At 40.9% G+C, this 26150-nt stretch overlaps 1 protein-coding gene across 7 annotated transcripts in view; it reads right to left on the reverse strand.

The window, feature by feature from the left end:
• Positions 1 to 26150, reverse strand: part of APP (amyloid beta precursor protein) — a 272775-nt gene that overhangs the window by 146204 nt on the left and 100421 nt on the right. For 6 of the 7 annotated variants that reach the window (XM_047099054.1, XM_047099050.1, XM_047099055.1 and 3 more), the window contains exons 4-5: positions 11858 to 11970; positions 9274 to 9467 (exon numbers count right to left, since the gene is read on the reverse strand). In XM_047099054.1, coding sequence (XP_046955010.1) covers positions 9274 to 9467; positions 11858 to 11970 — 307 coding nt within the window. Of the gene's footprint in view, positions 1 to 9273; positions 9468 to 11857; positions 11971 to 16510; positions 16715 to 26150 lie in introns of those variants that run through there. The other variant, XM_047099056.1, reaches the window with a different exon arrangement.

Here is a 26150-nt window from a genome sequence, read left to right on the forward strand (position 1 = left end):
CTGAAGGAGTTGCCTACAGGCAACAGGCAGATTATTTATTCCTGCATTTCCAAAATACTGCATCCCCTTTCCAGAAGTTATAAAACACGTCAGGAGACTTTAATTGAACAGAACTGAAAATCAAAAATGCTCACTTTCCACATTAGCAAACAGAAGAAAAGCGACAGGAGGTACTTCACAAATACTAGACAAATTTGGCTATGAATGAAACTGATCACACAGGCAAGACCACAGACGATATCAGATATCAGATATCTTCAGATGACGATATCCTAGATGGATTTTCTCAGGCCGGAGAACTGAAGAGGGAGCAGTGTTAGAATTCTAAGCAAAGAAGGAAATACAGGATTCTCATCCAAGGAGTCATTCCACAGGAAGGAGAACACCGTTCACTATTTTTGCTAAAAAGATGTGTGACAGCATTTTCTCCTCCTTTAGGATCCTTGCATAATAAATTTTATCATGTTTAGGCAACAAAATTTTTTGTACGTGGTTTGTAAACAGACAACTACCAAAGGCAGGAGGGTGTACAAAGGTGATCAGAAGTAAAGAACCAATGTAAAGTTGAAAAGAAAAAAAAAGGATTGATGAATCTCGTGGGGATTTATATATCCAAACTTAGAAATATTTTGTAATAATGGACAGAAAGTGGCTGGTCTCTTCAACAAAATTGTGAGCTCTCCAAGTTTTAAAGTATCAATTCTTTTTACAATTATCAGTGAAAACTCAAGAAAAAAAACCAAGAAGTACAACAGGATGTAACCTAATAGAGATGTATTTTAAATCTGCAGTCGGTATTTTTAAGATGAATATAGCCCAGGTTCATGCACAGCAGGTGACTGTTTAGCAGCTAGTTCCATTAAAAACAAAATACTGCCCATTTCAGAAATCTCTACCTTCAAAATCAAGAAAAGATGTAACAAAAATCTGGGTTTACCATACTCAAATTTTAATTCAAATTAAAATGTTTACTATATTAATTCTTTAAAAAAATTTTTTTTAACGTTTATTTTTTTGAGAGACAGAGAGAGACAGAGCTCAAGCAGGGGAGGGGCAGAGAGAGAGGGAGACACAGAATCTGAAACAGGCTCCAGGCATCAGAGCCCGACGCGGGGCTCGAACTCACGAACTGTGAGATCATGACCTGAGCCGAAGTTGGCCCCTTAATCGACTGAGCCACCCTTTACTATAAGGTGCCCCTTTACTATATTAATTCTTATTAAAATTTCTAAACAAAGTTATTTTTCACTATCCCTTTATTCTTACTTTTGTAAGATAATTGCAAGTATTAGAAATCATAATAATATAAAGGGTCCTCCGTACCTTGGTAAGTCAGTGGTGCTGGGCTGGCTTTTATGGTACAAAGCAGGGCAAGGCCGTCAGAAGTGTTTCAGTTGCCTGGGCTCAGTGAGTGCTGTTAAGATATTGTGTGTTCCCAGGTGCCCACACATGCGTGTACACACACACATACACACACACTGTTGAGGAAACCTTAATCAATGAAAGAAAACTCTCCTGAGCTACAAAATACAGTTCAAAGAAGGGCACAGTGAGATGCAGTCAAAAGCCATCAGTCATCTGGATCTATTTTAAGTGGAGTTTTTTTTTTTTAATTAAAAAGAAAGAAATATCCTCTCATTATCTAAGAAGATACACTAGGTTACCTCTCAAAACAGACTCATCTATGTTTGCCACCCTGAAAACAAGAAGCTGTATCATTTGAGATTTTGTTTGGGGGGAAACAATGTGGGGACCTACTTTGGAGAGGAAGGACCCACTCCCCCGAGGGAAAATGCTGTTACTAGGGTCTTCCCTTATGTTATTTGCGTTACAAATTCAACAAGCCCCGTGGATGATAACGGATTTTCGGTTGTATTCTATGGATCCAGGTGGGAGCAAATTTGCACCCCAGATCTGCACTCGCAAGGCCAGACTGCGTATGTTAGTTTTCTAGTGAATTTTCCAATAGAAAATTCTTACCCATGATAGTTGGAATCCGCATCCTATTCACATAAGCAAGCTACATTACTGATCGCATAAAAAGGTATTTTGAGGGGGTCTGAGAACTTAATCACTGTTAACACTGGAGAGAGAAATACCGAGTTATTTACCAAAGAACTTTACAAATAACTGATTTGTCCACATTCATTCTTTCGAAAGACTTACCTCTTTTTCAATAAGGTCATTAACACAGAGCTCATCCTACCAAGAATGTTCTTCTAAACGCCGCATTAGCCATAGGAAAGCCCTCACCTCCTACCAAAACAAATCTCATTACCCACCAACCAACAAAGCGTATTCAACTGTGGGTCAAATTTTGTTTCTGGGAGGATCAGAGTAACGCTACATTTTCTCCTCTTCAAAAACTGTCATATGGTGTCCCCAGAGGAAGTTTTAAGAAAGATGTGTCAAATTCCTGTACTGATTCTGCATTTCAAGTGTCACAAGGAGGGCTAGCTCCTGGAACTGGGAAGCTGCCAGCTGGCAGGAGCCCAGCTTGTGGGCAGGTCAGTGATGCAAAAGCTCTTCCTTTTGCCACTTGCTTTGCCAGATGCGGATAAAGGAATACACGCCTGCAGGGCTAACAGACAAACACTGAAAAAATGAAGTGATACAAGGAACCGGATACCCTAACTATAGTAAGTTCAAAACAATTCCTTTAAATTTTAAAAACACGGACAGTTACAAAAGTAATAAAAAAGTAAGAATTCCACCTTAGAATGTATTACTGGCTATATAACCCATTGTCTTTTTTTTTTTTTTTTCAACGTTTATTTATTTTTGGGACAGAGAGAGACAGAGCATGAACGGGGGAGGCGCAGAGAGAGAGGGAGACACAGAATCGTAAGCAGGCTCCAGGGTCTGAGCCATCAGCCCAGAGCCTGATGCGGGGCTCGAACTCCCGGACCGAGAGATCGTGACCTGGCTGAAGTCGGACGCTCAACCGACTGCGCCACCCAGGCGCCCCTATAACCCATTGTCTTAACGGAAAATAAAGAGTGATTCGAAATCTGAAGTATCAAGGGCTATGATGTCCAGTACGGGAGCCACCAGCCATGTGTGACCACAGAACACTTGGAATGTGGCAAGTCCCAATGAGACAGGCTATAGGCGGAAAGCATGTGCTAGATTTTAAAGACCTTGTATGAAAGAGACAAACAAAAAACCCCAAAAAATATCTCATTAACAACTTTTTCAGATTATTTACATCTTGAAATGATAATATTTGAATATACTGGATTAAATCTTATCAAAATGGATTCACCAGCTTTTTCTTGCTATTTTCAAAAGTGGCTATTAGAAAGTATAATGTGCATTGTGTGGCTCACCTTATATTTCTAAGGGACACAAGTGAGCTGAAACACAAGCGTGTCTATAACATCTATTTATGGGCCATGAAGTCCTTACCAAAAGCTATGAAAAATGTTTTTAAATAAATAATTGAATTTGGCTAATATTTCTTGAAGACCAATGTGCAAGACATTTTTGGTACATAAACTACAGGTTAGATTGTGTCAGATAAAGAAAGAAATGACTACAATCAACTGGAAGAAAACTCAATATAAATAATACAAAGCAAGGGTAGGACAGTGAAGCAAAGTATTTCAAGGGATAATCAGAGCAGACTTGTAAAAGAGGGGTCTTTTGGGGTGAATGTTAAAAAATACATAGGATTTTACAGGTCTAGCACTTTAGAATTGACAAATGTCTTTGTGGCGTATTAACACCATCTTCTGAAAAAGGAAACACATTTTCAGAAGGGGCTAGAGGGGGTATAGCTCAGGGGTAGAGCATTTGATTGCAGAAGGGGTTAGAAAGGTGGGATCGATAGCCTAGGCAAAGAAAAGGTCGAGGTGTGCAGGTGCAGTAGGTAAGGTGAGGCATACGTAGAATGGTGAAATGCAGGCTAGGGCCAGGTAATGACTTCTGGATGGCCTGCAAGGGAATCTGAACTTTCCTATAGGCTGCAGGGATCATCCAGTATTTTCTACCAAGTGTGAACAGGATCAGAAACGCAAAATGGGAACATGACTCAGGCATGGAGAATGATCTGGGAAGAGAATAAACAGAGGTTTGTGGGTCAGGTAGAATGAATGCCAAGTAATAAGAAGTCAAGGTATGGTGGGTCCTTTAAGAAAAAAAGCACCAAGGTTAACAGGGGCAAGTGAGCCGCTGAGGTAGTAAGGGACAGTCACAAAAGTTAGCCTAGTAGCCAGTAAATGATGACCTGAACTCAGGCAGTGTCAGTTCGGGACACAAACAGCACTCTGTGGGTAGAGGTGAAGGGGCAAATAAATGATAAGGAAGACTGAAAATTAAAAAAAAAAAATGGATATGTGAGTGGCATAAAGCGTATGAAGAGATGCTCCACGTCGTGTGTCATCAGGGAAATGCAAATTAAAGCAATGAGATACCATTACACCCCCATTTGAATGGCCAAAATCTAGAACACTGATGACACCACTAGCTGGTGGGGAAGTGGACCATCAGAAACTGTCACTCACTGCTGGTGGGAATGCAAAACAGGACACCCACTTTGGAAGACAGTTTGCCGCTTTCCTGTAACTAAACATACTCTTCCCATATGATCCAGCAATCGGGCTCCTGGGTATTTACCCAAAGGAACAAAAAACTTAGGTTCACACAAAAACCTGCACATGGATGCTTACAGCAGCTTTATTCACACTGCCCAAACCTGGAAGCAATCCAGCTGTCTTGGAGTAGATGAATGGACCAATAAACTGTGTTCATCCAGACAATGAAGTATTATTCAGCACTAAAAAGAAACAAGCTAGAAAGACAGCCATGAAAAGACATGAAGGAATCTTAAATGCATATTACTAACTAAGCGAAAGCACCTCATCTGAAAAAGGCTACATGCTGTATGATTCCAATGATGTGACATTCTGGATAAGGTGAAACTACGAAGACAAGAGGAAGATCAGTGGTTGCCAGGGGCTGAAGGGTGGGAGGGACGAACAGGTGGAAACACAAAGGGATTTTAGTGAAAATACTCTGTACGACACCGTGAGGATGGGTACATGTCATTACGCATCTGTCCTAACCCACAGTATGCACCCCAAGGGTGAGCTGGGCCCTGACTGGAAAGTAGGGAAGTGGGATGATAATGTGTCAATTGTAACGAACGTATTGCTCTGGTGGGAGCTGTTGATGATGCGGAGGCTATGCATGTGTGAAGGGGGCGGGGATATCCGGGACCTCTGTGTACATTCTGCTCACCTAGAACTACTTTATTATTTAAAATTTTTTTTAACGTTCATTAATTTTTTGAGAGAGAGAGGGAAACATAGAATCTGAAACAGGCTCCAGGCTCTGAGCTGTCAGCGCAGAGCCTGATGTGGAGCTTGAACTCACGAACTGTGAGATCATGACCAAAGCCGAAGTCGGACGCTCAACTGACTTGAGTCACCCTAAAACTACATTAAAAAAGTCTTGAATACATTTTGTTAAAAAAATCCAAGAAAAGGAGTGGAGGTAATCAAGTCGCGTTCAGATAGAACATAATCGTAACAGGGAAAATGGGAAACGAAGAAATGGAAGAAGGTAGAAAGAGAAAGATGTTGAGGTACCTCTCAAGATACCTCAAGCTGATATCAAGAAAATTCATGAATTTACTCAATAAACATGTACAAGCACCTATAAACTCCCAGGTACCATGATGCAGAAATTCATGATAAGGGACTATTTAGGGGTCATGTGTGGAGCATGAAGGAGAGTGATGCCAGGAACCAAGGAGAATGAAGGTGGCTTGGGTCAGCTGCTATGTGGAAGGTGATAGGTCATCAAATAATGACAATTAGACACATCTACTAACACTAAGATCCCAGCTGATGTTACAGCATGAATAAGAAATAGAATTAACTGGTAGGGTTACATGACATGATACATCAACCTTACAAAACTCGGAAGCATTAAAAGGGAGAAACTACTTTTTCCCAAATACAAAAGATTGACAAAATTTGGTAAGAAAATGTGACAGGTATCGACAACTCCAGGATATTCAAATGAATATGTAGAAATAGTTACCCATTGGGTCCATCCACATTAGGAAGGGCCCTCCCTCCTAACCAAAACAGAAAAAGAAAGAAAGAAAGAAAGAAAGAAAGAAAGAAAGAAAGAAAGAAAGAAAGAAAGAAAGAAAGAAAAGAAAAGAAAAGAAAAGAAAAGAAAAGAAAAAGAGGATAATGGATTAAGAGCCTGAATTGGGGAGGGGATTATGAAAGCAGGGTGAAATTCAAGAAGACTCAATGAGTGTTTTGGGTGTAAGATGAGAAGATCCTGGTCAGAGAGGAATGTCAAAGCTGACAAACCCTATGGGTACGGTATTTCTAAGTGATGACAGAGTCCAAGGGATATCTGTGTTGCAGCCAGCAGAAATGGAATTTAAATAAAGGGGACTAGGAAGGAGCCAGCTAGCATTTCAGCTAGCTGCCAACCTGGATGGTGATATGGCTAAAGATAGAGATAGCTAGTATGACCATATAGCTCAGTCTGTGCTTATACACTGTGGTCCTAGGGTCAAATCTGGTTTGAATAATATATTGCATAGTTGCCCTAGTTGTAGGTAATACAGCAAATTAAAAAAAACAACAAACAACATTAAAGAATAATACACTGGCATCGTATAGTTTGGTGACTGCCACAGAAGACAGTGGTTTTAACCAGAGAGACTGGATATCAAAGAATCTAATTACTGAATAACAGTAATAAATAAATGAGGAAGCCCTATGGATCTCTTTCCAACACTGGTGAGAAGGGGTGCAGGAAAAGAAAGGGCCATTGAGAAGGTTTCATAAAATATCATGTTAGTAATGCTTTCAATTAGGTCAGTAAATTGAAGGGATTGCAGAAGGAAAAAAAAAAAGACACATCCAAATCTATTCCCAATAGAAAGTAGGTTTTACAAGACATAAAAAAAAAAAAGTGTTAACTGAGGGAAAAAAGAGACCCTGGCAAAAGCCTGTCACTCTCAGGATACAACAAGAATATCCATTCTTTTTATTTATTTATTTTGAGAGCAAGAGAAAGAACAGGTGCACATACACATGAGCAGGAAAGGGGCAGAGAGAAAGAGAAAGAGAATCCCATGCAGGCTCCACACTGTCCGTGCAGAGGCTGATATTGGTCTTGATCTCATGAACTGTGAGATCATGATCTGAGCTGATATCAAGAGTCAAACACTTAACCGACTGAGCCACCCAGGTGCTCCAAAATACCCACTCTTAATTACAGAAGTCCCTTCTATATGAATGGTCATGAATGGTTGGTCACCAACCTTGATACAGGGTTACAAGTGCACAGCTAGCTGTCTAATTTTAACAGCAATCATGGAGCTCTCTTGGTTTACTCGGCATTATTTGGGTTGTTGATGAAGTACGGAGTCAATTTAGTGATGTGGAATGATCAAGTATCTAACAGGCTATGAACAAAGAAAATGGCTGTCCAGCTTCAAATTCCCTTTTCAATACTGGTTGCACTGGCATAATGTAGTAAGAGCCCCGATGACAAGAATTCTTTCAAGAACTCACTCTGAAAATTTCAAATCTAGATATGACTGAAGAAAAATACAAAAAAACTATCATAAAAGCAAAAAGAACTAGGCAATTCCAACTTTTAGACAAAGCAGCCATTAAACCCAAACCAACAGACATTTCTCTATACCTGGCTCATGGAATACTGGTGGGGGCCCAGCCACGGCCCAGAACACAATCCATCCATCCTGTGGAAAAAGAGCTCAGACGCTTTCCCATTGGCAAGTCCTGCTCTCCCTGGGGTTTAATGGCCTCAGAGAAGGAGTTTATTCTAATAAACTTCCAACTTTTACAGAGAGAAATATTGTGAAGCATACAGTTGGCTTTTCCCTTATTTCTTTCTCTCTTTTGTAATTCCCCGATTTGTCTGTTTAGCTCCATATCCTGCTACACTGAACACAATTTTTCTCAATCTAGCAAAGAGGGAACACAAAAGAGCTTAACTAACAAAAAAAGTTACAGTAAAACTGGAAAATAGCCCCTAAAGGGAAACCTGATATTATTAAACTGGCAAGAAATGACAATTAGGATGCCTTATATGTTTGAAAAATCTAGTTGTATTTTTGTAAAATTATTTTTTAAATTTAATTTTTTTTTTTAAATTTTTTTTTTTTCAACGTTTATTTATTTTTGGGACAGAGAGAGACAGAGCATGAACGGGGGAGGGTCAGAAAGAGAGGGAGACACAGAATCGGAAACAGGCTCCAGGCTCTGAGCCATCAGCCCAGAGCCCGACGCGGGGCTCGAACTCACGGACCGCGAGATCGTGACCTGGCTGAAGTCGGACGCCCAACCGACTGCGCCACCCAGGCGCCCCTAAATTTAATTTTTTAATTCTACAAAATACATTATAAAAGATCTGTACCTGACTCTGTAAGTCAGAAAACTTTATATTAATAACCATCAGTCTTAACAAATTCATACTTAATGTTCTATTGGAAAACCTGTGACACCAGGGAACATTTGAGGGGGTCCTGAAGGAAAAAGAGAAGTGAGATAATCATCACCACTGGGGGATGATGGAGCGTGAAACTGATGACCGAAGCAGGTAACCTTTCTAACCCCCAACTTCTAGTTTTATAACTTGATGATGTGAATATAGAGGTTTGCTTTTAATAAAACATAAGCATCTAGAAGTTATGGGTTTAAGATCCCAAAGAGGTGAAAATACAATTCTTTTAACTATCATGAAATCAAAGATAAAGAACTTTAAGCAAACATTTATGAATGCCTCTGGCGTCATTCACAAAGAGATGATTAAATGCCAAAAAAACTGACAAAAATGAACCAAAAGACAAAACCAACCTTTCTAACAAAAAATTCAGACTTAGCTACTGACTGATGAAGCAATTCCAAAATCTTGTTTAAAAAATATTTCTAAATTCTAGACCAAAACAGAATGCCAGTCACTCACTCAGATTTCAATTCTCTACAGAACTACCTATTATAGTATCAGTGGTATTTTGATCCCAACTTTGGACACCGACATAAAACAGCTAAAAGTAACTCAGCGGTGGTTGATCAATTAGGTTACACAGGTGGCCATTACCATAATAGGACTTCGTGGTTTAGATTTTATTTCCCTCCTACAAGCAAACTTGGACAGGAGTGGGCAGAGATCCCTTTAATGAGAAACGGGAAGATACATCTGTAGAAGAAACAAGACTGTAATCTGGACGTTCTGGCGTCCACGAGAGAACAAACACAAAAGCCACCTTACCTCCCATCGGCATAGTCTGCATCTGCTCCGCCCCACCAGACGTCCGAGTCATCCTCCTCTGCATCTGCCGAATCAATATTGTCACTCTCCTCGGCCAGCGGGCAACAGACAAATTCCACTCCTCGGAACTTGTCAATTCCACAGGGCAGCAACATGCCGTAGTCATGCAAGCTGGTACTCTTCTCACTGCAGGTCTACAGCAAGGTAAGGAGGAAACAGTGAGAGTGCGTTGGTTTCTTTGTAAGAAAAGCCCCAATCTCGTAACTGACAGAGACCCAACGTACCAAGGGCCAGTTGGACAGTGCAAAGGACCATCTGCATTTTTGAGTGGATTTACAAGTGTCTTCAGCACAGACCACTTTGGCACCCTTATTTTAAAACCTACGTATTACTTATTTAAGAAGGCTATGTTGTGATATTACGGAAATTAATAAAAACAACCGGAATGGAAACTAATTGGGAAAAAGGATCTAGAAGAGAACTGTATTGTGAATAGATATCAGAGAACCAGTGCTTTCTTGTGTCATTAGCGTATCAGGAAGACGTGACGGCTCGATGTACATCCCCAGCTTACTTCCATCTCCGTTACAGATGGAAGTTTCTCTCACTTGGATGTATCTTACTCTAGAAATTTGAACTCTCTTGGCTCACTTCCAGAATAACAATCCTGGGAAGAAAAGAAATTATCCTCTGCTATGAATCAAAATTTACAGTCTAAATTAGAGATTTCTCTTTCAACATCTTTTTTGCTTTCCTGGGATTTGCGAGGTTTGCACAACTCGAGATTAACATAAAGCTTTGAAGGCATCCACTGGTGACAGAGGAAAGATTAATAATTCAACACATATGGATAAACAATGAAAATATTACAGACTGTATTTTGACCTCATAGGAATTAAAGTCATTTTTCTTTCTTAGTAACAATTTTTTTTTTTTTTAACTCAAGAAGAAAAGAAAATGAGGTTATTAGATGGGTAGCTAAGCTTCAAAGTATCTGGTCTGTTTTTTTAAGATTGAAAAAGCTCTCCTTTTTTATAAAGAAAATTTTGTTTTACAGTAAATTAAAAGTTTTTTTGTTTTTTGTTTTTTTTTTTTTATAAAAGGCAAAATTAATGCTAACTCTTAAGGGGTGTTTTCTGCCTAACAACTTCAAAGCTATGTGAGCCAGATCAGGGTTTCTCAGCCTCAGTACTACTGACATTTTGGACCAGATAATTCTTGGGGACAGGGGACAGAGGGAGGAGAGGCTGTCTTGTTCACTGAAGAATGTTTAGTAGAATCTCTGACCTCTAGCCCCCAAATGCCGGTAACACCTCCCCTTCCAACTGTGACAATCAAAAATGTCTCCAGACGTTGGCATATGTACCTGGGGAAGGAGGAGGAAATAAAATTGACTGCATTTGAGAACCAATGAACTAGACTAGACAAGGGAGCCTAATTCTAGGAGACTGGTCTTCCTCAAAAACTATATACACTTACGAGAACACTTTCATGATATATCAAAGGCACAAAGCACTTTTGAAGATGATAATAAAAAGGGACATTTTATGCTAATTGTCTTAGGTCTTGTCCACTTTGCCAAAAGCAGGGGTTGACAAAGGTTTGCACTGGTGAATCCAGTGATTCAACCACTGTGGAAAAATGAAGGTGGCGGTATGGTGTGGCAAACACAAAATTGGATGGCGTAACTGAAGAGACCACTGGTACTGGTACTCTTCCGCCACTGTATTCCCCAAGAGACGACAGGGAAAAAGGTCAAATTACAAAAGCTTTGTATATGACAAAAGAAAGCAAGCAATTGGTTAAAAAAAATAATTTGGCAAAAAATCATCGGGAAAAAGGTATATTATAAGGTTTATGCAGTGTAAGATTCTAGTTTCTGATTTATACAACATGGCATAGACACATAATAGATCTAGCTAACTAAATCTGTTTTGGACTCCTAAAAGTTTACTGCTCGACAGTTCTTAAAAAAAAATAAATAAATATAGGGGTGCCTGGGTGGCTCAGTCGGTTAAGCGTCCGACTTTGGCTCAGGTCATGATCTCCTCCACATCAGGCTCTGCGCTGACAGCTCGGAGCCTGGAGTCTGCTTCAGATTCTGTGTCTCTCTCTCTCTCTGCCCCTCCCCTGCTCACACTCTGTCTCTCTCTTTCCCTCAAAAATAAATATTTTTTTTTTAATTTTTTTTTTCAACGTTTATTTTATTTTTGGGACAGAGAGAGACAGAGCATGAACGGGGGAGGGGCAGAGAGAGGGAGACACAGAATCGGAAGCAGGCTCCAGGCTCTGTGCTGATAGCTCAGAGCCTGGAACCTGCTTCCGATTCTGTGTCTCCCTCTCTCTCTCTCTCTGCCCCTCCTCCATTGGCTCACGCGTACACGCGCTCTCTCTCTCTCTCTCTCTCTCTCTGTCTCTCAAGAATAAACATTAAAATAATAATAATAAATAAATCCTTAAAATAAAATTTAAAAATTATAGCTTGTTTATCAACATAGCTATTGCCTGAAAACATCTTCTAACATGTCGTGACACGTCTCCTTAGGAAATCTTCACTTTAAAAGAACAAATGTACGGCTGGTACCTCTTTGGCGACGGTGTGCCAGTGAAGGTGGGTTTCACAAACATCCATCCTCTCCTGGTGTAAGAATTTGCATTTGTCAGGAACAAGGAGGGCATCACTTACAAACTCGCCAACTGCAAGAAAGGAAAACACTTCGTGTCATTCCATCTGCATCACAGATGTCTTATCACTGGGCTGATATCGAGCAAAGAAGGGCTAAAAGTACTTCAGAAGTTATACAGCTTTTTGAATGACCAAGTAATCAATCCAGTACTGAAAGACAAGTACTGTTACAATGTACAGTCCTGTGTCCTGAGCCCAGTTTCTTGCTATATCAACCTTCATGGTTAAAATACTTCCTACATGGGGCACCTCGGTGACTCAGTCGATTAAGCTTCTGACTTCAGCTCACATCGTGATCTCGCGGTTCTTGAGTTCGAGCCCCATGTCAGGCTCTGTGCTGACAGCTTAGAGCCTGGAGCCTGTGTCACATTCTGTATCTCCCTCTCTTTCTCTGCCCCTCCCCTGCTCTCTCTCTCAAAAATAAATAAACATAAAAAAAATTAAAAGAAAATACTTCCTACATGTTTTAAGCGAAATCTTTATGTAATTAACATATATCTCTGACTGCAAAGTTAATCATGCAAAAGGCTTCCAGTGAATTACAACGAGGAGGGAAAAAATGCAGATTGACACTGTCTGGGCAATCATTTGAGTGGAATCAATATAAATAATTATTCATCCCTCCCTCCCCTTCTTGGACATTTAATCTGTTTGTAAACTATTACAAAATTTAGCATTTTTCTACTTCCTAAAATTATAGACATACATATGTTTATATATGTGACACACACACAGAGATTAATTCAATTAAATTATGAAGACTGTGCCTTAGACTTTTGCTGTATTTTTAAAGAAAATGTGGATCATGCAAATTATTTCTAGCATTCCTGGTACCACAGATATAATAAAGATATTACATAAAGTCCTACAAGAATGCTTACATTCTTATGAGGGTAAAAGTTGGATAATTCCAATATGTAAGCTACAGGCTTAGTTTTTTATTTGTTCACTAGAGCATCCCCAGATTAAAAAAAAAAATTAATGTTTATTTATTTTTGACAGAGAGAGAGAGAGCAAGCAGGGGAGGGGTAGAGAGAGAGGGAGACACAGAATATGAAGCAGGCTCCACGCTCTGAGCTGTCAGCACACAGCCCGACATGGGGCTTGAACTCGCAAACCGCGAGATCATGATTTGAGCCGAAGTTGGACGCTCAACCGACTGAGCCACACTTAGTATCCCCCAAGTATCCCCAGCTTTTAGCACAGATTCTGTACACAACAGGCAACCGGTATCTTGATGAAGACACGAAATGCTGTAACCGAGATAAAGAAGAGATGTAACACATGTAGACTGGGCCCAAAGAGTGAACACTGCTTGGAGGCACTGGGGAAAAACTCAAAGTAGAAACAACATCAGAGATGAGTCCAAATGGATACGTGGGAGGATGCCGTGTAGAAATGAATGGAAGCTCCATGATGTAAGGACAGTTACCTGTCTTGTTTAACATTCAGCTCCCAATCCCTGGCCCAGTTCTGGCAGACATGAGCATCCTGGAGAGATGGATGGATGAATGGCAAAAGGCCCTTCAGAAGAAGGGAATTTCTTGTGTAAAAAAGAGAAAAAAGGGCAAGGGTATTTGTAGAGGAGACAAAAGCACAATATGGCTGGAATACAAGGTGAGTGGATAAGGGAGTCCAGAAGTAAATGAGGCTGGAGAAAAATGTTGGACTCCCACCTGGAGAATTTAAGGTTCTGGATACCATTTTGGAGGCAACATAAGCCAAAAGATACTTTAAACAGGAATGACATGCTCAAGTTTGTTTTTCTGAGAAACTCTTTTATCAAGTGAGCGTAGGTAGACCAGGAAAGCAGGGAGACCACGGAGTAGGGTGCTGCCATCCTTTGGGCAAGACATGCACGAACATATTTAAACCAATGACTCCAAATAAGATATAAAAGTTATCCACACTCCAGCAAAGAACACATTTTCTTCTTTCACAGTGTGTTAACATAAAATATTCTGAAATGCACCCTGAAGAGCAATAAAGGCCCTCAGAGGGGGGCAGAAAAAAAAACTTGTTTATTCCCGTTATAGAAAAGGGTTCTTTAAAACTTTCTATAAAGGCGCTTAAACTTTAGTCGGTTTGTGGCTCAAACATGCAAGATGTTTCCTGATACTTAAGCACTTAGTCTAATTAATAATATTTATATAAAAACCTAACCAAATCATAGAGGATAAAGAGCCTTTCGTCTTGTCATTCCTTAAATCTTTTAAGACAGTCTATGATGCTCCGAGCAACGTATTGTGAGTCACAGAGAATGCAAGAAATATGAGCCGCCAAGGGCTGCAAGTAGGGGGCGTGGCAAAGGAACCCAGGAGTCCTGGGCACCTTGGACCCACACACCTAGTCACATATGTCACTGCACCTCAGCGTCACAACAGCCGTGCGCAGACCTTTTATAGTATCAATCTCACTTCCCGCGGGAGAAAAGACTGCCAAGACACGTGCTGAAGGCCACCTACTCTCAGGAGATGATAACCTAGTCCCCGAGATGAACGTTAAGATGTACAGTATAGGGAAGGAAATAACAATAATGCAAGTGACATCACGTTTTCCCTTTTCTTTTACATAGAATATGATCAAACAAAACAAAAATAACCAAACTAAAATCCAGAGGAGATGGAGAATGGAAAATAAAAGTAATCTCATCCAAAGCCAATACACCTTCCCCAGGTGGACTCTTGATGGTTTCTCAGGAAAGGCAGTCAACTGTAGCTGTTAGCAAGAATACTTGATATCTCAGCATCCCAATTTTCAAGGCCACAGGAGGCCAGAAGTGATCAAAGGCTTGAAGATAATCTCCTTCATTTATTGGCTCTGGTCAGTCAAGCCATACCACCATATTCACAAATGTCCAACCACTAAGTGCTCTTTTTTTTTTTTTTTTAATTTTACAAGTAATTATTGGAAAGATAAATGCCTGGCCCAAGGCTATTAAATCAGTTCATGAGACAATAAGGAGCGAATATTGGATACTCTCAACCTTGACCTGAAAGAGTTCTTGCAGCATAAACTGGCTAACAGCTCCCAAACAGAAGGTCTTGTTTTACTTGCCTTTAGGCCAGTCTTCAGAAGACTAGATTTTAATGCAAAAAGCCAAAGTGGTTGAAAGATACTTGCCTTGGTAAATGTCATGTTCATCAAAAGGACACGTATTGCATTAATTTGTAAAAAGATATTAGAATTTTTTTAATTTGCAAAAGGAGCCTCCATTTAGCATTGTAAAGGTGCTCTTGGGCTTCTAACAATGTATATAGCCAAGAAATATATGCCTCCTCAAATGAAATTGCTTTTTTTTCCCCAAGGATAAATACTGGTTATTTAATAAGCCCTCAGGACTAATGGCAAAATAGGAAACTCATTGTACTCTAACATTAAAATAAAATTTGGCAATGACTTGATGGTTTTACAGCCCTGCTTAAATTATTACTTTCAAAATGGATGAAACATCCTAGAATGTTCCACATCAGAAATTTTAAGCAATTAAACCACAAAAATCTGTTAACAATTTTTAATAAAGAATTAAAAAGGAGTGGTAAAAATATAACAAATCCATTCTCACAAGCTAGTTTAGCTTAATATGGCCTATATTCTTTCCCCTTTTAATTCTAAAAGAATTATTCTTAAATGTCTAAAAGAATTATTCTTAAATGTCTATGATACAACTGGAGACACATGGGAACTCTGTACTTTGTGTTCAGTGCTGCTGTGAATCTAAAATTGCTTTAAAAAATAGTCTTTTAATTAAAACAAAACAAAACAAAAAAACCCTGACAGTATTTACCTGGAGTTTCTGTATGAAACATATTTTTTAAATAAACCTTCTGGTTTTCTTTGGTTTGATCTTTCAGGTAAAAAACAAAAATAAAACCAAAACCAAAACCAAAAATACACACAATTTTTAAAAGAATTCAAGTGAAAGCGATCAAAATAAATTAAGTACCATAATGAGAAATCAGATTCCTGTTAATGCTGACCTCTGGGGCATTTGGCACCATTTAATCCTAGGGATAAATTCATCAATATATACTGTGCACATTTATGAATAAGCATACAATCTGGTTTCTTGTTGAAAAAAATTCACAATTTATATCACACACACACACACATACACACACACACCACACACACTCCAACTGAAAGGGGATTTTCAAAGCTAATGAACAAGATCTGGGTTTGGCCAAAAAGTCTTGGCAACATGCACAATGATGCCCAGTTCAACCGGGTCTCTGCAGGCCTTAAATCCACTGGCTCCTTGGTGGTCTTGGAGAGGATTGTCTAGCTCAAATTACCTCATTCTGCAGATGGGAGGTCAAGTGGCTTGCCCACACAGCCAGTTGGCGGTGGAATTGGCCTAAAAATCTGAGTCTCTAAGCTTTTCATCCAGGAGTGGTAACTCAACTCATTGTTTAAACTCTGGTTGAAATGGGTTATTTGGCAAATTCTCTTCGGCTTTTATAAAAGCAGATTCACTTTTAGACTAAAAAGGGCTGAAACGTTATAACCGACGATGCAGTCTATTTGACGATAAAACTAGACTTAAATTACCTGGCAAGCCACATAAAACAGCTGGGGATGCACTGCACGGCATACAACAGGACACACGATGAGCAGTGGCTTAAAGACATGACGGGGTTCTTTCTCTCACACAAGAAGTCTGGTACTGAGGCTAGGGCTGCTAGACATTTTCAATGATGCACTCATGGTCCAGGCTATTCCCATCTTTCTGTATTGCCATCCTTAGCACGGTGGTTTTTGTCTTCATGTTCCGTGGTCAAAATGGCCACGGTAACCCAAGTCTTCATTTCAAGTCCAAGTTGCATGCAGGAAACAGGAGGAACAGGCCAAGGGATGATGGCTTCCTGTTTTCCTGCCCTAATGCAGCTTGGCTGTTTTACACGGGATGGACACCCTCCTCCCCATTATCTACATCCTACATGCCAGCACTATGTTATCTGGCCGCACTCAGCTGCAAGGGAATCTGTGAGACTATTTTCAGCAGAGCACATTGTCAGTGTGAACAAAAAAAATCTGGGGTTCTTTTAGAAAGGAAGAAGTGGGAATAAATATTAAACAGGCAAGTAGTGGAGTCTCCCGGATCATGGAATTCAAATATAGGAATGTATTTTTCAATTTTCTTATGCTGCCTTTTCAAAAGACAGATGATTCCAGGAAGAAGCCAGAATTGAGTATGAGGTGCTACAATGAAAACCACCTGGACCCTGAATTCACGGCACGGGGAGAAACGGGGTGGGGGCTGTCAGAGGAAAAGAGCAACATCGCACACGGCTGAGATTTTTCAGAGTCACAGTGGGATTGAATAGATTGATTACAGATTCCAGAACCATAATTAAGAACTTCAAGGTACAGAGATTTCAGAATTAAAAAATATTACTATGAACTTGCAAAGACTAAAGTGGTGTCGGCCAGAATCGTGGGAATAAAAGGGCTAAAAATGTCAGAGGTCTATGGATTTGGTCAAAGGGCGTCCTCCCTTCCTGGTCTCTCGAGTTAAAAACGATTCAGGAAAGGGGAGATGAGAAAGGGGGTCGGGGTAAGAATGTTCCGGCAACATAATCACTGAAAAGTGGCAAAGCCTGTTTGCTTCTTTGTGCTATACTTGACCATGAGAGATGAGACATGGCCCAGACCTGGCCCTCCAGGTAAGATGTGGATGGTTTCAGTGATTCTGGACTCCGTGCCTGGCGTGGCCATACATCACCTCACACCACACTCAGAGGCAACTACAATGGTCTCACTGTGTAAGGGGAGAAGGTGAGCCTGAGAAATTACATAATCAGCCCAGGTCACACACAGTAAATGGGAGAGCTGGGAAAACGAAATGAGTTAATATTCATATAGCACTCAGCTCCGTGCCTGCAACAATTATTATTGCTGGTATTATTACTCCCCCCCCACCCCAGCATCCATTCATCAACCACTACTGCTTCTCGTATTAATATTAATTATAGTTAATAAGAGTAGAAACAACTACTCTTCATTGTTTACTGATCACCTACTATGTGCCTACTGAAGGCAGTGAGGTTTTATTCTCAGTACATTATCACTGTTCAGTTATAGTCCCACGGTTCTATGCTGGCGCATTGCTTATGATGTAATGGATAAGTAATCATGGTCAACACAGCGGGATGGAGTCCCTATGAGTGCAGAATCCACGTGACCAATCTTTTCACTTTCTACAGAGGGCGTGGCTGTGAGGGGCGGGGTTTCCTGGATTCCCTCTGGCAGTCAGTGCTTCCTGTGCCAACTCTTAACCGCATACTTTCTACTTTTAATTAATGCTGAGAATACAACAGTGGACAAAAGAGATGAAACCAAATGAAATTCTAGTGGGAAATGATGAAAAAAAAAAACCCAAACCAGAAGGTCAAACAGTAATAAACACTACGGAGATAAAGCAGATAAAGGGAGAGGGATTGGTGGGAGGGGGTCATGCAGAGGAGGTGGAATTTTAAATAGAGTAGTCAGGGAAAGCCTCCCTGAAAATACGGCATTTGAGTGAAGGCCTAAGGAAGTGAGGGAACAAATCAGAAAGATAACAGAGGAAAGAATATTCAGGGTAGAGGAAGGAACAAGTGCAAAGGTCCTGAGGCAGGAGCATGCCTGCTGAGTTCACAGAATAGGGAGGAGGCCAGTGTTGTCACAAAGGAATGACAGGGGGAGGAGGTCAATGGGTGAGTGAGTGACAGTGGACTGTGCGGGGTCCTAAACATTGCCCACACTCTGGCCAGAACCCTAAGTAACACAAGAAGACTCTGGAGTGTTTTTCTAAATGAATTCTTACTGTCCTACAGGTCCAGATTGGAAGTACAAAGACCCGGTAGGGAACCGTTACAGTAATCCAGGTGGGAGATGACAATGTCTTGCACCAAGATGATAGTAGAGAATGGTGAGCAATGGTAAGATTCTGGATAAAGTCTGAAGGAAGAATCTGAAGGATCAACTAAGGGTGTAGGACAGAGTCAAGGATCTCACTTGTTCCTATTCCAGTAGCTAGAGGATACTTTATACTGACAATGACCAAAAACAGGCTGGACAAGAACCTTCCATCTGTCCCTCGTGGCCATGCGGACAAGTAGAATGTCCTAGATTTACATGCTTATTAACCCACACAACTACATAATGCATAGCATGATGAGGACCGCAGACAGATACTGACTCAGGCAAATTTTTACTTTACCATTTTAGATTCTCCCTCCATGGACATTTTTTTCTTGAATTTGTTCATTACGCATCAGTATTCTGTAACTTCCATATGTTAACAAACAGAAATTTTTCTGGGAGGCACTTGTACTCAAGAGATGGGAAGAATACTTACGGAGTAGCCAAAATATTTCTCAACAAACCTCCTCCTGTGATAAAACTGTGGTTAAGTTTTACTTCATAGAGGGAGTTACTGGGTTCTCCAAGGGGACAAAAGGGTGAATTACAAACTGCTTTAAGAAGGGACTGTTGCTACCGCCAACATTTCATTGTAGCTATTACTAGATAACAGAACTGAGCATTCTTAGCCTCAGAAGTCTCTGCCAGAGGGCAGACACTAAATGGATCATGTTAAGGTAAAGGCAAAAATAAAGTGAAAACCAGAAGGTTCACTTAAATTGTCTCTCTGATTTATTCAAGTGAGGGGAGCACAGCCTTATACACACGCATAAATGCCAGGTTGGGTGAAAGACAGAAATAGCGTTTGACCAAGACTCTGAATAACACTGGTCTTAACCAATGAAAACAGTGCAACAGATACATTTTTAAAAGACAGGAACAAAATGAAGATTTGTTGGCAGTTCTGCAGCTTTTAAAAAACCTCGCGTAGGAATGAGTTAACAAGTCTGATTGGGTTATGCAAGTGTGCTGAAATTGAATAATTAACTAAATGGATGAGGGCTGCTGGAAGCCAGGCTTTTCACTGTTGGAATGAGAATTTACCGATAAGTAGAGCAGGTGAAATGATCCATGTGGTAGGAATACAGGAGAGTTGGAGACATCAAGATGAACTCGTATCTGGCTTAATACAGATACAGATGCGTGGCTTTAAGAGTATGTACAGATATGTAGAATACAAGGGTGAGTGTACAGAAATATGTTGCTCCCTCTTTCAGCTGAGAGGACCCAGTAGGTAAGGTACTCTGGAGGCAATGACCACACTTAGCATCCACACCTCAGTTTTTAATACCATTCTCCAATAAAAGGAACACAGTCTTTTTGAAGAAATGGCTGATTCTAGGGGGTGGTGCAGAAAATATACAACAGGAGCCTGGAGCATCTTGTTCAGAAAAAAAAAAAAGAAGAAGAAGAAGAAGAAGAAGAAGAAGAAGAAGAAGAAGAAGAAAGAAAGAAAGAAGAAGATATTTCAAATAAGCACAAGAGCCCACTGAAAAAGCTCCCAGTGGCCAGCGCGGAAATAATTTGAGCCATAAAATATATCAAGTAGTCTTGGATTATAACTCAAAGTATTCCTAAGTACAAATGACTGAATAAATAAATAAATAGGTGGAAAGGGACAAATATGTGCAGGAGAGTTCCAAACAATCTACATAGATACTCTACCCTCACTCAACGAGGTGAAGCATAAATCTCTACTCCTTTCCTTATAGGCTACCCATGGTGACTTCCTTCCGGAACACAGCAGGCAATGGTAGAAAAGGGAGTAACTTTACATTGGAGAAAGCTGACAAACCCCACCCCAGCCAGGCGATCGTGGTCAGTATCAACGGTGACATACCAAGTTGATAACATGCGCAAATGACATACGATGAGAAGAGCACCTTACTTCTGTGGTCTTCCAAAACACTCGTGACACCAGTCCAACCAGGAGACAATTCCAACACAGGAGCACGACCTAAAATACCTGACAGGTACCCCTGAAAACTGCCGTGGTCATTTAAAACACGGTAAGTCTGAGAAGCTGTCACAGCGAAGTGGAGGCTAAGGAGATCTGACAACCAAATGTGATGGGTTTCCTAAAGGGGACCCTGAAAATTAAAAAAAATCTGAACAAAGTATGAACTTTATCAATAATAAGGTTTCAAAACTGGTTCATTGATTGCAAGGAATGTACCAGACCAATGGAAGATGTTAATAATAAGGGAAACTTGGTTGAGGGGGTATATGGGCATCCTCTGGGCCATCATCTCAATTTTTCTCTAAGTCTAAAACTTCAAGTTTACTTAAAAACTTTTTTGGAAGTCTCCATATAAAATTTCATACCTATTTGCCTTTGCATCACCATTCTGGCCTTCAAAACGGTGTCTGTGAAATCACTATAGCTGCAAAGAAACTGGGGTTAAAAAGATCTTGCTAAGATGGGCTTCTCTTCTATGGCATTTATAATAACTAGACAGAGTTTGGTTTACAGTCTTCTAAGCAAATCTCTCAGCGAATCATTTGTGTGATGTGCAGCATTTAAATTCTTTTAAAAACCTGAAGAATTTCAGAGTCCTCACACATATCAATAGGAAAGGAGATGCTTTGGTTTCTAAGTTTAACCTTGACTTAGAAATGTACACGCGACATCATAGAATTCAATTACCCTTCACAAGTGAGGAATCTCACGCTTGAAGAGTAATTTCTGCACAGCTAATAACAGAACCAGGCTGGGCTCCAGGTCTGGCTCAACTGTAATGCTCACTACACCCGAGTAAAGTGTTACCACATTCCACAAATTCTGCGTCACGGCTTCCTGGCTAACCGACCCCAGATTAGTTAAATCTGTTGCCTCTCTTTTGCTGTGTTACTCATATTCATTGTTTTATCAACAATGGGCCTTCTTTGTTACTTACATCTGTAGTAATTCCAACATCAGTTAAAAGACAGAATTATGAAAATAATGGCTAAGTCTTTCCAGATCAGGGGTGTACAAACTCTAAAATGCTTCGGAAACCCCTGGCATGCGGCCTCAGCATATAGACCCATCCTTCCTCCCTCTGATCCCAGCACCTGCATCTGGGCGTGTGGGATGTGCCTGAAAAACAGACCTCCCCAGAGGGATTCTGATTCAGGTGGTTCACCGACTACACTGAGAAACTGTGCAAACAGCAGGGGGCTTCTCGGGTTTCGAGGCGCACACGCATCGCCTGGGGATCTTGTTAAAGCACAGTCTCTGACTGGACAGGTTGAAGGTGGGACCCAGTCTGCCTGTGTAACAAGTTCCCAAGTGATTTGATTCAGCTGTTCCTTCAGGCAGCGAGAATGGACTGAAGGTAATCCATTATAACTAATCTTATTAACGTTTCGGCTGCTTTGTTTTTTCAGGTTACAGGTTATTATGAAACACTTGTTACAATGGCCTGTCTTTTGCCTTTTCTTTTAATTACGTTAAAATACGCACAGCATAACGGGGTGCCTGGGGGGCTCAGTCGGTTAAGTGGCCGACTTCGGCTCGGGTCATGATCTCGCGGTCCGTGAGTTCGGGCCCCGCGTCGGGCTCTGTGCTGACGGTTCAGAGCCTGGAGCCTGCTTCAGATTCTGTGTCTCCCCCCTCTCTCTGCCCCTCCCATGCTTGCGCCCTGTCTCTGTCTCTCAAAAATAAATAAACGTTAAATATATATATAAAATCAAGTTATTCATGCCTTCTTCCCATAAGCCTGGGTCTTGTCCCATAGATTTCTCATTCTGGCACAATTTTAGGAATAGGGTAGAAAGAATTCTGCATTTGAAGCCGGAAGGGAGAAAGTGACAGAATGACTCAGGAGGATTTAGTGATTTCCATGCACGAAAAGGGGAGGAGAATGATACCTTCTGGCCACAGGAGCTCAGATAAGATGCGGGACAAGGATACAAATTAACACCTGAAACAATTTGGTTTAATTTTAAGAGATCATCTCTGCTCCCACTCAGTATTGCTGAATCCCACTGTGGACCCAGCTCCATGGAGGAGACACAGAGTCCTTCATGAAAGAGCACAGAGGAGGGCTGTCCACTGGAACACAGGCCACGGAAGCAGTTTTAAGTTTCTAGGAGTCACATTAAAAAAGGTCAACTTAGTTTTGGTAATAGTCTTTATTTCACCCAGCAGATCCTAAACGTTGTCATTTCAACACGCAATCCATGTAAAAAATTATCCCTAAAACGGTCTACACTCTCCCCCTGCCATTTTCCAGACTAACTCTTCGATATCTGCCGTGTATTTTACATTATGGCACGTGTCAGTCTGGACTGGCCACAATTCAAATGCTCAACAGCCACACGGGGCTGGTGGCCACCATAGGGCAGTACTAGCTTGGGGTCAAATTTCAGAGATCAGGAATATCTTTCAACGAGTGAGCCGTTGGATGTGGGCAGGTTGAGGTTATGGGGTAAAATCTGAATCCAAAGATAAAGGCCTACACGGAGAAATAAATCCCAAGTGTGAATACACGGAAAAGGCTGTATTCATAGTTCTATATGCTATCAGAATACCAGACATTTTGTTTGAGTTTATTTATTTATTTTGAGAGAGACAAAGAGCACAGCAGGGAGGGGCAGAGAGAAAGAATCCCATGCGGGCTCCGGGCCATCAGCACAGAGCCCGATGTGGGGCTCGAACCCATAAACCGGGAGATCATGACCTGAGCAGAAAGCAAGAGTCGGACGCTTAACCGCCTGAGCTACCCGGGCATCCCTGGAATATCGTACATTTTAATCACCGAGAGGAAGATCACTACAATTCAGTTTGTTACCACCATTAACCCTATTTACCAGCAAACAGCCCTTTTCTCTCACTTCTCCTTTTGCAGTTCTCATATTTTAATTTTTATTTATAGAGTATGTGATCAATTCGGATGTGGAAATTTAAATCAGGCTTCCTTTATACCTAAGCCTCCTCAGCTTTAGCCTAGCCCAGTGTTGAATATCGAGAGGAGAGGGGGAAAAGCAGAAAGTAGAGGGATAGTGTCCTAAATTCTTTATTCTGTCTCTCAGAAACACACGTATCCTCACTGGCTGCTTTCTCCTAACACTTTCATTCTGCCTTATTAAAATATTCATAGCCTGATAGATTTTAAAGATGCAATTAATGAGGGTTATATATGGGCCTTTTAAAAAGCCGCATAATTGCTAACAAAATACCAATCAGCGTGAGGTGCCGTGAGGCCAGAGAACCACCACTTATTACCAAAACCTTAAATTATACAGAGAGGTAAAAATACACAGCCCGTTTTTTCCCCATACCATACTCAGAAACCCACGTGTGAGGTAGGCCGTCATCAAGACAGGAAGAGGCATTTTCACGGATAAACCTCTCAACAGAGTTGGGGACTATCACTTCCAAACCCCTGACTGCCTTTTTCCAGCCCATTACCATCTGGCCTTGCTGGAACAATCTTCCCCAAGTCTTCTCTCTCTCTCTCTTTTTTAAAAAAAAAATTTTTTTTAACGTTTATTTATTTTTGAGAGACAGAGAGAGACAGAGCATGAGCAGGGGAGGGGCAGAGAGAGAGAGAGAGGGAGACACAGAATCTGAAACAGGCTCCAGGCTCTGAGCTGTCAGCAGAGAGCCCAATGCGGGGCTCGAACTCACCAACCGTGAGATCATGATCTGAGCCGAAGTCGGATGCTTAACAGACTGAGCCAGCCAGGCGCCCCTCAAGTCTTCTCTTAAGGTTTAGAGCAACAAGCATATTAATCTGCTCTCAAGTTTGCTGTCCATTTTCTTCACCACAGTAGTTGGCTCTTTTCTTCTTCTCTAGCTTCCCGATTCTGGAGACAGCACTTGTATTTCATTCGCTGTCCTGAGCTACTTGTTCTTCCCCTTTTACTGGGTCTTTTATTTTTTTAATGTTTATTTGTTTTTGAGAGAGAGAGAGAGAGCGCAGGCACACAAGCAGGGGAGGGGCAGAGAAAGAGGCGGGACAGAGGATCTGAAGCAGGCTCTGTGCAGAGAGCCCAATGTGGGGCTCGAACTCTCCAACCTCGAGATCATGACCTGAGCCGAAGTCGGATGCTCAACTGACTGAGTCATCCAGGCATCCCTCACTGATTCATCTTTTAATAATTCTGATTTTATCATCTCAAGTCAGTTTTTAATGTAGAGAAATTTTTATCTAAGGAGTAATAATTGGATCAGAGGCTGAATATAAGATTATGCTATTAGCTTTGCCATTTTATATTCACTTCAGGCCTCCTATATTGTTTTATTATCTAGGTTGCAGAATATAAATAAATGTGTTTCATTAAAAAAAATAGTAATTCTGATTTTAAAACAAGACAACCGCCCTCTACTTTCTGCTCCCACTTTCTCATTCAGATATAATCGGCCCCTGAACAACACGGGTTTGAACTGTGCGGGTCCACTCACACACAAAATGTTCTCAACAAACACAGTACAGTACTCTTTCCCTTAGGATTTTCTTAGTAACATTTTCTTTTCTCCACCTTACTTTATTGTAAGAATACAGTATATAATATGTACAATATATGAAGTATGTGTTAAGTGACTTTATGGTATCAGAAAGGTCAAGAGGAGACCACTAGTAGTTGAGTTTGGGGGAGTCAGAAGTTATATGTGATTTTTTGACTTTGTCGGGGCTCAACACCCCTAAACCCCATGTTGCTCAAGAGTCAACTGTATTGTCATCCATGCCTAGGGGTTCAACAACTTCCTCTAGTCTTTCAATGTTGACTTTTCAGTTGACATTCCAGTCACCAGCTGGACACCTACTTGAGAGGGTACTGACTTTAGCAAAAGGACACCTGACCGCCAAATTTTAGAACTGTACCCAAAGAATAATAAGCACTTCTTCACTGGGTCAGAATCTATCTTTTTATTTTTTTTAATGATTATTTATTTATTTTGAGAGATACAGAGAGTGAGAGAGAGTGCAAATGGGGGAGGGGTAGAAAGACAGAAAGAGAGAGAGAGGGAGAATCCCAAGCAGACAGAGAGCTGACAGCACAGAGTTCGACGTAGGGCTTGAACTCATGAACCATGAGATCATGACTTGAGGCGAAATCAAGAGTTGGATGCTTAACCGACTGAGCCACCCAGGCGCCTCAGGTCAAAAATCTATCTTATGTGGAAGCAAGAGAAGGGAATAGCGCCAACATCCAACATTTTAGGGGAGCCAAACATGGCAGGGCCTGCTGAACAAATTCTACGTGGTTATAACACCCAGGTCCCCCTGCTCACTTAATAACGCTTCTGCCTTCTCAATTAATATGTGTCACAATTCATGTGCCAATCCTCATGGAC

This window comes from Lynx rufus, unplaced genomic scaffold (genome assembly GCF_022079265.1).
Source record: "Lynx rufus isolate CCGP_SWC_20201006 ecotype Redwood Valley unplaced genomic scaffold, mLynRuf1.p SCAF_5, whole genome shotgun sequence".
Taxonomy (NCBI): Eukaryota; Metazoa; Chordata; class Mammalia; order Carnivora; family Felidae; genus Lynx; species Lynx rufus.